At 39.7% G+C, this 16,798-nt stretch overlaps 1 protein-coding gene across 1 annotated transcript in view; it reads left to right on the forward strand.

Annotated features, from left to right (window-relative positions):
• The window catches only part of prx (periaxin), a 49,828-nt gene extending 35,334 nt beyond the window's left edge, over positions 1-14,494 (forward strand). Inside the window, 2 exon segments of the mRNA XM_085183862.1 lie at positions 1-11,392; positions 12,174-14,494. Of these exon segments, the coding sequence (XP_085039988.1) occupies positions 1-11,392; positions 12,174-12,463 (11,682 nt within the window). The 3' untranslated portion in view covers positions 12,464-14,494.
• The last annotated feature ends 2,304 nt before the right edge of the window (positions 14,495-16,798 follow it).

Below are 16,798 nucleotides of genomic sequence, written 5' to 3' on the forward strand. Positions count from 1 at the left end.
GGAAAAGGTGGAAAGTTCCACATGCCATCTATTGACCTGTCTTTTCCTAAAATCAAAGCCAAAGGTCCTGAAATTAATGTTGAAGGCCCTCAGGTTGATGGTGGGAAGCTAAATATACCATCCCTTGATGTTTCGCTACCCAAAATGAAGTCTCCAGATGTAGATGTCACTCTTGAGGGTCCTGATGTCAAGGGAGGGAAGATCAAAATTCCATCTGTTGATGTTTCACTTCCTAAAGGAAAGGTTGAGGGTGACATAAATATCGAAGGCCCTGAGATGAAAGGGGGCAAATTCAAAATGCCAAAATTTGATGTTTCTTTGCCTGAAGTCAGTCTCCCAAAGGCTGGAGTCGATGTTGAAGGACCAGATTTCAAAGGGAAACTTCAAATGCCCACTGCTGATATCTCTCTTCCAAAGGGAAAAGCAGATGTGGATATTGACATTGAAGGGAAAACTGGTAAAGGTGGCAAGTTTCACATGCCTTCAGTTGATATTTCTCTTCCTAAAATCAAAGCAAAGGGACTTGATGTTGATATCCAAGGACCTGAAGTCAGAGGTGATATGTCACTCCCTAAAATCAAGTCTCCAGAGGTAGATATCAACCTCCAAGGTCCAGATATTAAAGGGGGGAAATTTAAATTGCCCACTGTCGACATGCCATCATTGGATCTCTCGCTACCCAAAATAAAGTCTCCGGATGTTGATATCAATCTTGAGGGTCCTGATGTCAAGGGAGGGAAGATCAAAATTCCATCTGTTGATGTTTCACTTCCTAAAGGAAAGGTTGAGGGCAGCCTTGATGTTGAGGGCCCTGAAGTGAAGGGTGACAAGTTTAAAATGCCAAAATTTGATATTTCTTTACCAAAAGAGAGTCTTCCAGAAAGTGGTGTCAAAATAAAAGGTCCTGACATTAAAACTGGAAAGATTGAGATGCCAGACATCGATATTTCACTCTCCAAAGGAAAAGCAAAAGGAAAAATTGAAGGAGATATTGGAAAAGGTGGAAAGTTCCACATGCCATCTATTGACCTGTCTTTTCCTAAAATCAAAGCCAAAGGTCCTGAAATTAATGTTGAAGGCCCTCAGGTTGAAGGTGGGAAGCTAAATATACCATCCCTTGATGTTTCGCTACCCAAAATGAAGTCTCCAGATGTAGATGTCACTCTTGAGGGTCCTGACGTCAAGGGAGGGAAGATCAAAGTTCCATCTGTTGATGTTTCACTTCCTAAAGGAAAGGTTGAGGGTGACATAAATATCGAAGGACCCGAGATGAAAGGGGCCAAATTCAAAATGCCAAAATTTGATGTTTCTTTGCCTAAAGTCAGTCTCCCAAAGGCTGGAGTCGATGTTGAAGGACCAGATTTCAAAGGGAAACTTCAAAGGCCCACTGCTGATATTTCTCTTCCAAAGGGAAAGGCAGATGTGGATATTGACATTGAAGGAAAAACTGGTAAAGGTGGCAAGTTTCACATGCCTTCAGTTGATATTTCTCTTCCTAAAATCAAAGCAACAGGACTTGATGTTGATATCCAAGGACCTGAAGTCAAAGGTGATATGTCACTCCCTAAAATCAAGTCTCCAGAGGTAGATATCAACCTCCAAGGTCCAGATATTAAAGGGGGGAAATTTAAATTGCCCACTGTCGACATGCCATCATTGGATCTCTCACTACCCAAAATGAAGTCTCCAGATGTTGATGTCACTCTTGAGGGTCCTGATGTCAAGGGAGGGAAGATCAAAATTCCATCTGTTGATGTTTCACTTCCTAAAGGAAAGGTTGAGGGCAGCCTTGATGTTGAGGGCCCTGAAGTGAAGGGTGACAAGTTTAAAATGCCAAAATTTGATATTTCTTTACCAAAAGAGAGTCTTCCAGAAAGTGGTGTCAAAATAAAAGGTCCTGACATTAAAACTGGAAAGATTGAGATGCCAGACATCGATATTTCACTCTCCAAAGGAAAAGCAAAAGGAAAAATTGAAGGAGATATTGGAAAAGGTGGAAAGTTCCACATGCCATCTATTGACCTGTCTTTTCCTAAAATCAAAGCCAAAGGTCCTGAAATTAATGTTGAAGGCCCTCAGGTTGAAGGTGGGAAGCTAAATATACCATCCCTTGATGTTTCGCTACCCAAAATGAAGTCTCCAGATGTAGATGTCACTCTTGAGGGTCCTGACGTCAAGGGAGGGAAGATCAAAGTTCCATCTGTTGATGTTTCACTTCCTAAAGGAAAGGTTGAGGGTGACATAAATATCGAAGGACCCGAGATGAAAGGGGCCAAATTCAAAATGCCAAAATTTGATGTTTCTTTGCCTGAAGTCAGTGTCCCAAAGGCTGGAGTCGATGTTGAAGGACCAGATTTCAAAGGGAAACTTCAAAGGCCCACTGCTGATATTTCTCTTCCAAAGGGAAAGGCAGATGTGGATATTGACATTGAAGGAAAAACTGGTAAAGGTGGCAAGTTTCACATGCCTTCAGTTGATATTTCTCTTCCTAAAATCAAAGCAACAGGACTTGATGTTGATATCCAAGGACCTGAAGTCAAAGGTGATATGTCACTCCCTAAAATCAAGTCTCCAGAGGTAGATATCAACCTCCAAGGTCCAGATATTAAAGGGGGGAAATTTAAATTGCCCACTGTCGACATGCCATCATTGGATCTCTCGCTACCCAAAATGAAGTCTCCAGATGTAGATATTAATCTTGAGGGTCCTGATGTCAAGGGAGGGAAGATCAAAATTCCATCCGTTGATGTTTCACTTCCTAAAGGAAAGGTTGAGGGCAGCCTTGATGTTGAGGGCCCTGAGATGAAAGGGGCCAAATTCAAAATGCCAAAATTTGATATTTCTTTACCAACAGAGAGTCTTCCAGAAAGTGGTGTCAAAACAAAAGGTCCTGACATTAAAACTGGAAAGATTGAGATGCCAGACATCGATATTTCACTCTCCAAAGGAAAAGCAAAAGGAAAAATTGATGGAGATATTGGAAAAGGTGGAAAGTTCCACATGCCATCTATTGACCTGTCTTTTCCTAAAATGAAAGCCAAAGGTCCTGAAATTAATGTTGAAGGCCCTCAGGTTGAAGGTGGGAAGCTAAATATACCGTCCCTTGATGTTTCGCTACCCAAAATGAAGTCTCCAGATGTAGATGTCACTCTTGAGGGTCCTGACGTCAAGGGAGGGAAGATCAAAGTTCCATCTGTTGATGTTTCACTTCCTAAAGGAAAGGTTGAGGGTGACATAAATATCGAAGGCCCCGAAATGAAAGGGGGCAAATTCAAAATGCCAAAATTTGATGTTTCTTTGCCTAAAGTCAGTCTCCCAAAGGCTGGAGTCGATGTTGAAGGACCAGATTTCAAAGGGAAACTTCAAATGCCCACTGCTGATATCTCTCTTCCAAAGGGAAAAGCAGATGTGGATATTGACATTGAAGGGAAAACTGGTAAAGGTGGCAAGTTTCACATGCCTTCAGTTGATATTTCTCTTCCTAAAATCAAAGCAAAGGGACTTGATGTTGATATCCAAGGACCTGAAGTCAGAGGTGATATGTCACTCCCTAAATTCAAGTCTCCAGAGGTAGATATCAACCTCCAAGGTCCAGATATTAAAGGGGGGAAATTTAAATTGCCCACTGTCGACATGCCATCATTGGATCTCTCACTACCCAAAATGAAGTCTCCAGATGTTGATGTCACTCTTGAGGGTCCTGATGTCAAGGGAGGGAAGATCAAAATTCCATCTGTTGATGTTTCACTTCCTAAAGGAAAGGTTGAGGGTGACATAAATATCGAAGGCCCCGAGATGAAAGGGGGCAAATTCAAAATGCCAAAATTTGATGTTTCTTTGCCTAAAGTCAGTCTCCCAAAGGCTGGAGTCGATGTTGAAGGACCAGATTTCAAAGGGAAACTTCAAATGCCCACTGCTGATATCTCTCTTCCAAAGGGAAAAGCAGATGTGGATATTGACATTGAAGGAAAAACTGGTAAAGGTGGCAAGTTTCACATGCCTTCAGTTGATATTTCTCTTCCTAAAATCAAAGCAAAGGGACTTGATGTTGATATCCAAGGACCTGAAGTCAGAGGTGATATGTCACTCCCTAAAATCAAGTCTCCAGAGGTAGATATCAACCTCCAAGGTCCAGATATTAAAGGGGGGAAATTTAAATTGCCCACTGTCGACATGCCATCATTGGATCTCTCGCTACCCAAAATGAAGTCTCCAGATGTAGATGTCACTCTTGAGGGTCCTGATGTCAAGGGAGGGAAGATCAAAATTCCATCTGTTGATGTTTCACTTCCTAAAGGAAAGGTTGAGGGTGACATAAATATCGAAGGACCCGAGATGAAAGGGGGCAAATTCAAAATGCCAAAATTTGATGTTTCTTTGCCTAAAGTCAGTCTCCCAAAGGCTGGAGTCGATGTTGAAGGACCAGATTTCAAAGGGAAACTTCAAATGCCCACTGCTGATATCTCTCTTCCAAAGGGAAAAGCAGATGTGGATATTGACATTGAAGGAAAAACTGGTAAAGGTGGCAAGTTTCACATGCCTTCAGTTGATATTTCTCTTCCTAAAATCAAAGCAAAGGGACTTGATGTTGATATCCAAGGACCTGAAGTCAGAGGTGATATGTCACTCCCTAAAATCAAGTCTCCAGAGGTAGATATCAACCTCCAAGGTCCAGATATTAAAGGGGGAAAATTTAAATTGCCCACTGTCGACATGCCATCATTGGATCTCTCACTACCCAAAATGAAGTCTCCAGATGTAGATGTCACTCTTGAGGGTCCTGATGTCAAGGAAGGGAAGATCAAAATTCCATCTATTGATGTTTCACTTCCTAAAGGAAAGGTTGAGGGTGACATAAATATCGAAGGCCCCGAGATGAAAGGGGGCAAATTCAAAATGCCAAAATTTGATGTTTCTTTGCCTGAAGTCAGTCTCCCAAAGGCTGGAGTTGATGTTGAAGGACCAGATTTCAAAGGGAAACTTCAAATGCCCACTACTGATATCTCTCTTCCAAAGGGAAAAGCAGATGTGGATATTGACATTGAAGGAAAAACTGGTAAAGGTGGCAAGTTTCACATGCCTTCAGTTGATATTTCTCTTCCTAAAATCAAAGCAAAGGGACTTGATGTTGATATCCAAGGACCTGAAGTCAGAGGTGATATGTCACTCCCTAAAATCAAGTCTCCAGAGGTAGATATCAACCTCCAAGGTCCAGATATTAAAGGGGGAAAATTTAAATTGCCCACTGTCGACATGCCATCATTGGATCTCTCACTACCCAAAATGAAGTCTCCAGATGTAGATGTCACTCTTGAGGGTCCTGATGTCAAGGAAGGGAAGATCAAAATTCCATCTATTGATGTTTCACTTCCTAAAGGAAAGGTTGAGGGTGACATAAATATCGAAGGCCCCGAGATGAAAGGGGGCAAATTCAAAATGCCAAAATTTGATGTTTCTTTGCCTAAAGTCAGTCTCCCAAAGGCTGGAGTTGATGTTGAAGGACCAGATTTCAAAGGGAAACTTCAAATGCCCACTACTGATATCTCTCTTCCAAAGGGAAAAGCAGATGTGGATATTGACATTGAAGGAAAAACTGGTAAAGGTGGCAAGTTTCACATGCCTTCAGTTGATATTTCTCTTCCTAAAATCAAAGCAAAGGGACTTGATGTTGATATCCAAGGACCTGAAGTCAGAGGTGATATGTCACTCCCTAAAATCAAGTCTCCAGAGGTAGATATCAACCTCCAAGGTCCAGATATTAAAGGGGGAAAATTTAAATTGCCCACTGTCGACATGCCATCATTGGATCTCTCACTACCCAAAATGAAGTCTCCAGATGTAGATGTCACTCTTGAGGGTCCTGATGTCAAGGAAGGGAAGATCAAAATTCCATCTATTGATGTTTCACTTCCTAAAGGAAAGGTTGAGGGTGACATAAATATCGAAGGCCCTGAGATGAAAGGGGGCAAATTCAAAATGCCAAAATTTGATGTTTCTTTGCCTAAAGTCAGTCTCCCAAAGGCTGGAGTCGATGTTGAAGGACCAGATTTCAAAGGGAAACTTCAAATGCCCACTGCTGATATCTCTCTTCCAAAGGGAAAAGCAGATGTGGATATTGACATTGAAGGAAAAACTGGTAAAGGTGGCAAGTTTCACATGCCTTCAGTTGATATTTCTCTTCCTAAAATCAAAGCAAAGGGACTTGATGTTGATATCCAAGGACCTGAAGTCAGAGGTGATATGTCACTCCCTAAAATCAAGTCTCCAGAGGTAGATATCAACCTCCAAGGTCCAGATATTAAAGGGGGGAAATTTAAATTGCCCACTGTCGACATGCCATCATTGGATCTCTCGCTACCCAAAATGAAGTCTCCGGATGTAGATGTCACTCTTGAGGGTCCTGATGTCAAGGGAGGGAAGATCAAAGTTCCATCTGTTGATGTTTCACTTCCTAAAGGAAAGGTTGAGGGTGACATAAATATCGAAGGCCCCGAGATGAAAGGGGGCAAATTCAAAATGCCAAAATTTGATGTTTCTTTGCCTAAAGTCAGTCTCCCAAAGGCTGGAGTCGATGTTGAAGGACCAGATTTCAAAGGGAAACTTCAAATGCCCACTGCTGATATCTCTCTTCCAAAGGGAAAAGCAGATGTGGATATTGACATTGAAGGAAAAACTGGTAAAGGTGGCAAGTTTCACATGCCTTCAGTTGATATTTCTCTTCCTAAAATCAAAGCAAAGGGACTTGATGTTGATATCCAAGGACCTGAAGTCAGAGGTGATATGTCACTCCCTAAAATCAAGTCTCCAGAGGTAGATATCAACCTCCAAGGTCCAGATATTAAAGGGGGAAAATTTAAATTGCCCACTGTTGACATGCCATCATTGGATCTCTCACTACCCAGAATGAAGTCTCCAGATGTAGATGTCACTCTTGAGGGTCCCGATGTCAAGGGAGGGAAGATCAAAGTTCCATCTGTTGATGTTTCACTTCCTAAAGGAAAGGTTGAGGGTGACATAAATATCGAAGGCCCCGAGATGAAAGGGGGCAAATTCAAAATGCCAAAATTTGATGTTTCTTTGCCTAAAGTCAGTCTCCCAGAAGGTGGTGTAAAAATAAAGGGCCCTGATACTAAAGGTGGGACAATTGAGATACCCGAAATTGATATTTCACTCCCTAAAGCAAAAGCACACGGAGAAATTGACCTCAACATCAAAGGTCCTGGCAATAAAGGAAACAAATTCACAATGCCCAAAGTTGATATTTCACTTCCAAAGATGAACTTCCCAGAAGGTGATATCAAAGTGGATGGACCCAACGTGAAGGGAGAAAAGGTCACAGTTCCAGAGGGTAAAGTAGAGGGAGATATCAATATTGAAGGACTCTCTGAAAAAGGAAGGTTTGATATCCCAAAGGTTGAAGTTGATAAAAAAGGAGGTGGATTCCACATGCCAACTCTTGACATAAATCTGCCCAAATTTGACCTTGACCTCAGCCTGCCCTCTGGTGTAAAAGCTAAAGGCTTCAAAGTTGATACTCTAAGTCCTGATGCATCTGGAGATTTGGAGATGTCTGGTCTTACAGGAGGCCTTAATCCTGCCAAATTGGAAGTTAAGAATGAAGATATAGGGACAGGTGGTCTAGAAGGTCCAGGTGCATCCCTAAAACTTCCCACAGTAAAACTACCAACAGTTGACATCTCAGCTCCAAAGATGGATCTCAATTTTGGCCTTACAAAACCCAAAGGTGATGATGTGGAAGTAGAACTTCTGAAAGCAGAAGGAGGAAGGCCTTCTTCAGGGGGCAGCTTTGATCTACCTGTTTTCCTCAAAGTACCTAGTTTCACTCTTCCTAGGTTTGGGGGAAAGACAAAGAGCTGTAACTTGGAAATACCAGCACCTAAGGGAGATACTTCACTCAGTTTACCACATGTAGAAGGAGAGATCAGAGCACCGTCGGTGGAGTTTGATGGAGGTGGAAAAGTCAAGGTGAAAAAACCTAAAATCAAACTGCCCTCATTTGGCATGTCCAAGAAGGCTGCAGATGTATCAGTCTCTTGTCCTGATGTTGATGTTAAAGGGAAAAAGGGAAAAATTGACATTCATCAACCGGATATCAATGTTGACAACTCAGATGACATGTCAAAATACAAAATGAAATTTCCCAAGTTAAAAATATCATCACCCAAAAGTGAACTCCCAGAGGAAAAAGTTGAAGGAAAACTGGATGTAGATGTAGAGGCGAAAGGTGGCTTCCATGCACCTGACGTCTCTTTAAAACTGCCAAAGTTTTCTATGCCAGGCTTTGTCTCTAAAGAAAAAGACCTAGGTAAGCCAAGTGGTGACCTTGAAGCTAAAACCAAGGTTAAGATGCCTTCTGTTGAGCTCTCGCTACCAGAAGCTAAAACACCAGAGACTGAGGTTCTTCTCCCAAAAGCAGAAGTTGATGTCACAGAGGCTGATATAAGAGGTTATGAGGGAAATCTTAAAATTCCCAAAATGCCAACAATTGATGTTTCTCTTCCCAAATTAGACCTTGATGTGTCCTTGCCCAGAGGAAAGTCTCCAAAGATTGAAGGACCAGACCTGGAGCTAAAAGGGGGTGACGGAAAATTCAAAATGCCTCATTTTAATATGCCTGCACTTGATATTTCACTTCCAAAAGCAAAGACTGATTCACCAGATTTAGAAATGAAGGAGACTACAGAGGGAAAGTTAAAAATGCCTCACATAAAAATGCCCAACATTGACATATCGCTTCCTAAAGGAAAACTCAAAGGTACTGAGGCAGAAATAGAAGTGGATGGACAAGGAGAAGCAAAAGTCAAAACACCTTATCTGAAAATGCCCAATGCTGATATTTCTCTGCCTAAAGGTCATATTGAAGGTCCAGAGATAGAGATTCAAGGAGAAGGTGGAAAATTCAAGATGCCACATCTAAGCATGCCTTCTGTTGATATTTCATTGCCCAAAGGGAAGATTGGAGGTCCAGATGTTGAAGTAGAAGGACATGGCAAAGGAAAATTTAAGATGCCTCACTGGAAAAAGCCAGATGTTGATATCTCTCTAACCAAAGGACAGATTGAAGGTCCAGAAGTGGAGTTAAAGGGGGAAGGTGGAAAATTTAAGATACCACATCTAAGCATGCCCTCTGTTGATATTTCACTGCCCAGTGGAAAGACTGGAGATGCAGAGACTGAAACAGAAGGAAATGAAAGAGTGAAATTCAAAACACCACAAATGAAAATGCCTTCAGTTGATATTTCAGCACCCAAGGGAAAGATTGAAGGTGCAGATCTCGAAATGAATGTTGATGTTTCTCTACCTAAAGGAAAAGTTGAAAGTCCAGGAGTTCGAGATGTGGAGATCAAAGGAGAAGCTGGAAAATTCAAGATGCCCCACATCAATATGCCTTCAGTTGATATTTCACTACCTAAAGGAAAAACAGAAGGTGCAGAGATCGAGCTGGAAGGAGGTGCAGGGGGGGGGATCAGAATGCCTCAGGTCAAAATGCCAGGTTTTAACGTCTCTCTACCCAAAGGAAAATCTGGCAAAATTAAAGGAGAGATGGAAATTGAGGGAGATGGCAGAAAAATGCCACATATGACAGTGCCTTCAGTCAATATTTCACTTCCAACGGGAGAGACTGAAGGTGCCAACGCTGCAATTAAGGGTGAGGGAGGAATATTCAGGATGCCAAAAGTTGACATTTCTCTTCCTAAAGGAAAACCTTCAGTGCAAGGTCCTGAGGCAGATATCAAGGAGGATAGAGGAGAGTTCAAGATGCCAAATGTGGGCATATCACTTCCCAAGGGAAAAGTAAACATTGATACACCAGCAGAGAAAATGGAGACAGAGGGAGGAATCATCAAACTGCCAGATATCAAGATGCCAAAAGTTGATATTTCACTCCCGAAAGGCAAAAGTAAAGGTAGTGAGGTACCTGTTGTAGAGATGAAAGTAACCAGTTCTGATATTAAAGTTCCAGAGGGACAAGTACTACTGCCAATGGCTAAAACCACTGAAGCAGAGATTAACTTACCAAGTGGTAAGGCTGATCTGGACACTGGGGCTCTTGGAGAAGCTGATTTGCATTTTGAGGGTGAGCACAAACGCCTAAAATTAAAAGTCCCAACAATAGATATCAAAGGTCCAAAAGGAGGCTTAGAACTTGATACTGGATTTCACAAAGGGGAGGGCAAAAAGGACAGGAAAAAGGTTGATCTACCTGACTTAGATGTCACTACAGAAACCAGCAGAAAAGTAAAAGGGCCTAAAGTCAAAGGAACAAAATTCAAGATTGGAATGCCAAAAAAGAAAAACGGTGGAAAAAGATTTGAGTATTTTGAAGTTGAAACCCAGAATGGTCATAAAGATGACAAAAATCGTGTTAACCATCCAGTACCAGAAGTTACATTACCAAGTGTAAGTCTAAAAACAGAAGTCAAAGGAGAGGGTGGCTCCTCATCTCCACATGCAGGAATCAGACTCCCCAAAATACCAGACATAGAGTTTGATATTGGCTCATCTCAAGATGGAGATGACAGCAAAACAGAAAAAGGCAAGAAAATCAAAATCCCGAAGTTTGGCATCCCATTACCTTCCCTATCCTCACCAGAGGAAAGTGTGAATGTCCATGGGCCAGAAATTCAGTATGAGGGCCCTAAAATGCCTAAAGTAAAGAAAGCGGTTTTTGTCTTGGTAGACACTCCTCCAACAAATGAGCCTGCTACAAGCACAAGTCCCTTAAAAGGGGAAGCAATGGCTGAGGCTGAGACAGAGACTGTCAAAGTGAAGATGCCCAAAATCAAAAAGAAGCCAAGCCAAAAGTCAGCTGCTGCAAGTGCAGAAAAAGAAGGGGCAGAAGAAGAAAAGTCAAAGGGGGGAATAATAAAGATGCCTAAAGTGTCGTTTTCGTCTGGCAAATCTGCATCATTTGGTGGTGACACTGTCAAAAGAGAAGGTTCAAGTTCAAGTCTCAATGGTGAAAGCCCTCACAAGGGCTCCAAGGAAGAGAAGGTGGCATTCAGTGGTAAAGTCAAACTCCCAAAGGTGGAGTTCACCAGTCTATATGGGAAGATGGGTGCAAGAGGAGCAGACATGGAAACAAGTGGGGAACTGGGAAAGCATTCATCACCAGAAGAAGTACAATCAAGCACAATGTTACCAGGGGGTTTCACTGAGGAGCCTTTGAAGGATTTGGTGTCTTCTCGTGCCAGAACAGAAATGCTGGACAGGGACAGCTCAGAGTCCCCTTCTGGTTTTGCCACAGAGTTCACCTCAACAAAGTTTCAAGCTTGGAGCAAGGTGGAGAGCAAAAGCAGGGAATCAGAAGAGAGAGAGTCTTCCTCATGGTTTAAGGTCCCAAAGGTCACCTTGAAGCCACATGCCACAGGTAAGGCTAAAGGAGATGCTATTGGGCTGGCATTACATCAATACTGCTGTTAATGTTATTATTAAAGCCGCTTTTTGTAAAAACCCTCTGAGATATTTAATTAAAAACTTCACCACAAGATGGCAGCATTTTACCAGAAAGTTTTAGTGCAGGTTTTGAACCCAACCCAGTCAGCTTCTGCTTTCATTTGAATCACTGTGCATTGCCACACTAAAAGACTAGTCATCCAGTGGTTGATGTTTCTTTAAGAAAAATGCATAGCCTGAGCTCTTATATATATTAATAAATATAGTAAGGACAAGAAAATAGAGATTTTTTTATCAAAGCACTACATGGAAAATTTAGAAAAATCAAAATTTGTATCTACCCCGTCTATTAAATTTGCCTGTTTAGTTGCATTATGAGAACTGTAAGACTCGAGACTATAGATCAGTATATAAATGAGAAAATGAAAAACTGTAAAAGTCTACACATTCAAAAATGATGTTTAATCAATTTTGCATGTGGTTTTCATATGTTATGTCTGGATTTTACTGTGTTTTTTCACTATATTACCACAGGATTTATTAGAATATACTTTACACTATCTATACTTTATTCTTGCTGCTACCTTTGATGTGTTTTCTATATTTTTTTGTGTGCCTGGTAAATAAATCTCTAATCTATATACTCTTCTGTTTTGTCTCTTCTACATAAGACTAAGTTTCTTTTCCCTCTTGATTTCTTCACCTATCCTCCTCTTTTCCTTTCATTTCTCTATTTCCTGGCCTACCTACCGCAGGCTTCCTCCAGATAACTCCAGAGGGTTCTCCTCAGGCCCAGCGGAAAGGTGAGGTAGGGGGTGAGGCAGATGTCTCAGGGTCTTTCTGCCTCCACACCTCAGGGCTCGACTTCACCACCTCGCAAATGACAGAAGAGCACCAAATCTCTTCCTCCGAGGAGGGAACTGTCACCATGGTGACAAAGACTACCAGAATCACCCACCTGGCTGAAACACGAACAGACGAGTCTTCAACGACCACAGCAACAACAAAGACAACAACAGCAGCTCACCAGGTGTCAAAGTACTGAAGATGCTGGAATGGTATCTTTAATGTATTTTACTTTTCTTGTTATTGTTGTTTTGTTTTTTTGTGAGGTTGCCGTGTTAATATAAAGTAAACCTCTAATAAAAGGACAGTTCATCCCCAAATTAATGATACATTAGTTTTTTCTTCTGACCTGTTGTGCTGTTTATCTACTGAACTTTTTTGAACTGATTATTTGTGGGCTCCACGCATCATTTCTCCAGCTAATATCGCCAAAACTGGGCAACTCTAACCAAATCAATTTAGATGGATAAATAGTAACATAGCCCAGAGGAACACCATGTATATTAATTTGGGGTTCATCTGTGCCTTAACAAAAAAAATTACATTATATTTTCATAGATGATGTATGAATGTGATGAACTACAATAACATTACATCAAGCAGTATTATTGTCATTATTATAGCTAAAGATTACTATATACTTCCTTCTCTCATCTTACATGTGACGACTTTTTTTGTTACGGTTTGTTAGTTTAGTCCAAATTATTTATCCGATTTTGTTTGGTTTTTAAAGGTTTCACTCTGAATGTAAACATGTCGGACTGCTTCATTATTTATTTTTGTTTTGTGTTTGAAATGCGCTGGAATGAGTCTTTTACTCACATCGACTTCATGGTTCATGATTCAGTTTCATGATCATTTAAAAATATTTCATTATGAACCATCACAACATAGGCCAGAGGAATATTTATGTAAATAAAACAATATAATTGCTTTTTTGAAGCTGTTTCCTTTTCAGTTCATAATGTATTTTCATATTTACCAAAGCATAAATGATATTGTTTTGACCTGAAACGATGTTTTGTTTATCTTGAAGAAAAAGTGTGAACTTTCTGAGATTATGGGCTTTTTTTTTTGCCATAGTTTTATATATTAGCACATTTAGCCTGTGCTTTTTTTCCCCCAGAGACGGTCAGTGAGTAAGCAGGACGCTCTGGACTCTTTTTCTGCTGTGGGGATCAAACCTGTGACTATCTGGTTATAGGTTGCTCTCAAATATTTAGCCCAACCTGCTGCTAATATATTTTTTATTAATGTTTTTACTGTACAATGCCAAAAAAAAGGGCACCACTGTATTTTTTGTGAATGAGGCTGTAGCTTTAAAATACACTGATATTTATGAAGCTCGGCTGTTAAGTATTGTTGCGTTTCAAAACATCAGCAGTGAGCTGGACGGAAATTTGGGGATTTAAACCAGAAATTCAGAAATTTTAGAGAGGAAACTGTAAAGTTTATTCTGTTGATCCAAGTTGCTAAAAGGCTGCTAGAGTGAGACTAGTGGGGGTGGCGTGTCTTGATCTTGTTGCAAAGCAATTGTGTTAGAAAAAAAGGCCAGAAAACAAATATTTATTTCTAAAAACACCAAAAATAACTGTCAGAGTGATTGAAACTTTAAGTGCCTTTACCCAGTACATTTTAAACAATGTATCTACTATTTAATGTATAAACTGTTTTAAAATGGAATAATCTTCTTGAATATCAGTTTTTATGTCTCTAAATTTTGATATTTAAGTTTAATTTATAAACAAAGAACTTACCATTTATAAACATGTTTGTAATTTTTCTGGTATTCTGTTAAAACGTCCTACCTTAAAGGATACACCAATCAGGCTTTTTGAACGGTTTTCTGTTTTCAAGTAGATGTAAAACATTTAAGAATAAACACTTTTATGTTTCCTTTATTTGGTTGACTGATGGAATGAAGCTGCGTGGTAAAATGCATGAATCCATAAAAGAGTTGTCTCATTAACAACGTTTAGCACAGTGCCTTTTTTTGCAGCTGAGAACTAGAGCTTTAAAAAAAAAAAGAAGCTGAGACGAGTAGTGACATGTGAAGGTAACGCGCACTGAGGTAGGATGTACATGCAGAGAGATTTTTAACTTTCTGGTTTAACGAGGTCTTCGAATTTCTTTTTGATTCTAAGGGTTTCAGTGGCAAGTGTTTTGTCAGAGCTGCATTGAAAGAATGTTTGTAAAGATGTTACTTAAATAAAGTAATATTCACACAAAACTCTTCTGTCCTGTAGTCAAATTTTCAAAGAGCCAACATTATTTCCTACTCCATATTTTTATATTGCATAATTCACATCTCAGAGTTATTCTTCATCATAAGCTGGGCCTTGGTGCAGATCCTCACTTCATTAAATGTCTGAAACAAGCTGTTTTTAAATCTTCACTTTAAGGCCACCTAACTGTCATAAACCAACTGCCCCCTGAATCGATGCCCCTCACAGGGGCAACGGGTAGGTGGAGCTTGTGTGTAGCACTTTGTGCCTTAATTGACCATATTAGGGAGATCCTTCCTCTATGACATCATCCCTAGCCAAGGGTATAAAAAAATGACTGAAAAGCCTATTTAAAGCAGTATATAGCAATTTATGGTATGTGTATACTGGCCTCATTATTTGAAAACAGCTTTTTTTAATATAAGCATACACCATTTAAGAGTATGACAGAACATATGAACAAAGCACAACATGTACATTTTAAATTCCTAATATAAGAAACGCAGCGGTCTGGAAGCCCATTTAAATCCAGAAAAATAATTAAGACTCTTAATAATCTTTAATGTATTTCTTTTTGAATATTTTGACTATATAATACCAAATTAGGATAAGCTCGGTTTTCCTGGCCTGTTTATATTAGAGTTATGAAAAAGATGCATAGCACATGAATGAGGCTTATTGAAAATGTCTGGAGAGGAGGACTTTGGAGGAAAAAAGTAAATTGTGCACATGGATGTATGACGTCTTCTTTCTATGTGTGTGTGTACTCATCTGCTGCTGTGATGATGCTGTGAAAACGTAGGCTCTCTGGTGAGAGTATGTGAGGCTACACTAATGCTGTATGAGGAGTAAACAATGCCATGAAGCAGAGACAGGGGAGAGTGCAGCATCACCAGCTACAAACTTACTGTTTTCAGTTCACTGAACAATTTCAGCATTTTTAAAATCTCATAATTTCATCCCTTTTAAAAGAAAGTTTCTTTTGGCCAATACCAGGGTGTTTTTGTTGTTGTTGTATTTGTTTGGAGCCCGAATTAACCATATTTGGATGAATCCTTGCAAGTTCCGTTAGCAAGGGGTTAGCAAGGTAAATGCTAATGCTAAGCAATGGAAACATAAATTACTAGAATTGTAATCACTGAAACTAAAATCAACGCCTCTTAGATGGTGTCATAAAAATTTAAACATACTCCACACTGTACCTTGATATCCAATATGCTGTCACAAACACACACACACAAAAAAAATGGTAAAATCATAAACTATGGGTGAAAGTAGCATCTAGTCTGCACTTTTACTACAACAAGCACAGGTACTGGCTCCCTGATAGGTGACTAACTCACTGTCCTAATATAGATAATGTAGATAATACAGTGAGTAGAAAAATAAACAGTTATTAATGCAATGAAACTCAACCATTACATAAACAGTAGCACTGTAGCCCAAGTGACTTATGTAAACACAGACACCTGTGGCTAGTCTACTGGTAATTTTGGCAAATTAAGCTAACAAGTAATATAAAAAATGACCTCTTAAATTTCAGAATATTTACTCCTTTATTTCAAATGCTTATAGAAATATGGAGAGAACACAAATACTTTCATAGGTGACCTGTGGGTGACATTTTAACTTTCCGTAACTGTTTCTCTTGTGTATATTTTTCTTCTGCACATTGAAAAAAAATCAACTGATTTGATTGATTTTATTTATTTATTTTCAGAGAAAGCTGCTTGTACGGAAGAGGATTAGGGACACTGGGGGAAAAAAAAATAATAATTCTGACTTTTTTCTCAGAATTCTGACTTTAATCTCAGAATTCTGACTTTAATCTCAGAATTCTGAGATTAAAGTCAGAATTCTTTTTTTTTTTTTTTTCCAGTGTCCCTAATCCTCTTCCGTATGCTTGTCATATCTCAGGAATATATCAGAGAAACTGGGAGTGTTCCCAGAAAAAGCAAAAGTAGCCATATTTTTCTGTGATTTGTTACTTTTTCTAATAGTTATTTGAATTAACTCACCAGTCAATAATAATTTTGCTACTGGGATTCTTTCACCTGTACTTAAAAAACACATTTCGTCTAAAATGTCCCATTTTGTTTGGTTGTTTTTTCAGAATAAACCCATTAAAACTATTTTAATGGGGAATGGTTAAAATTCCAGACTCTGTGTTTTTATTACATGTTATATTCACCTCTGAAAATGTCAGAAATCAACGTACATATGATAAATTTGTGTTAAATTCTAGCTCTAAGTCTGAAGCTCCCAGTAGCAAACAAATAGATTCTGTATTTTAGACCAGCGTGTTCTTT

Source organism: Neolamprologus multifasciatus, chromosome 14 (assembly GCF_963576455.1).
Source record: "Neolamprologus multifasciatus chromosome 14, fNeoMul1.2, whole genome shotgun sequence".
NCBI lineage: Eukaryota > Metazoa > Chordata > Actinopteri > Cichliformes > Cichlidae > Neolamprologus > Neolamprologus multifasciatus.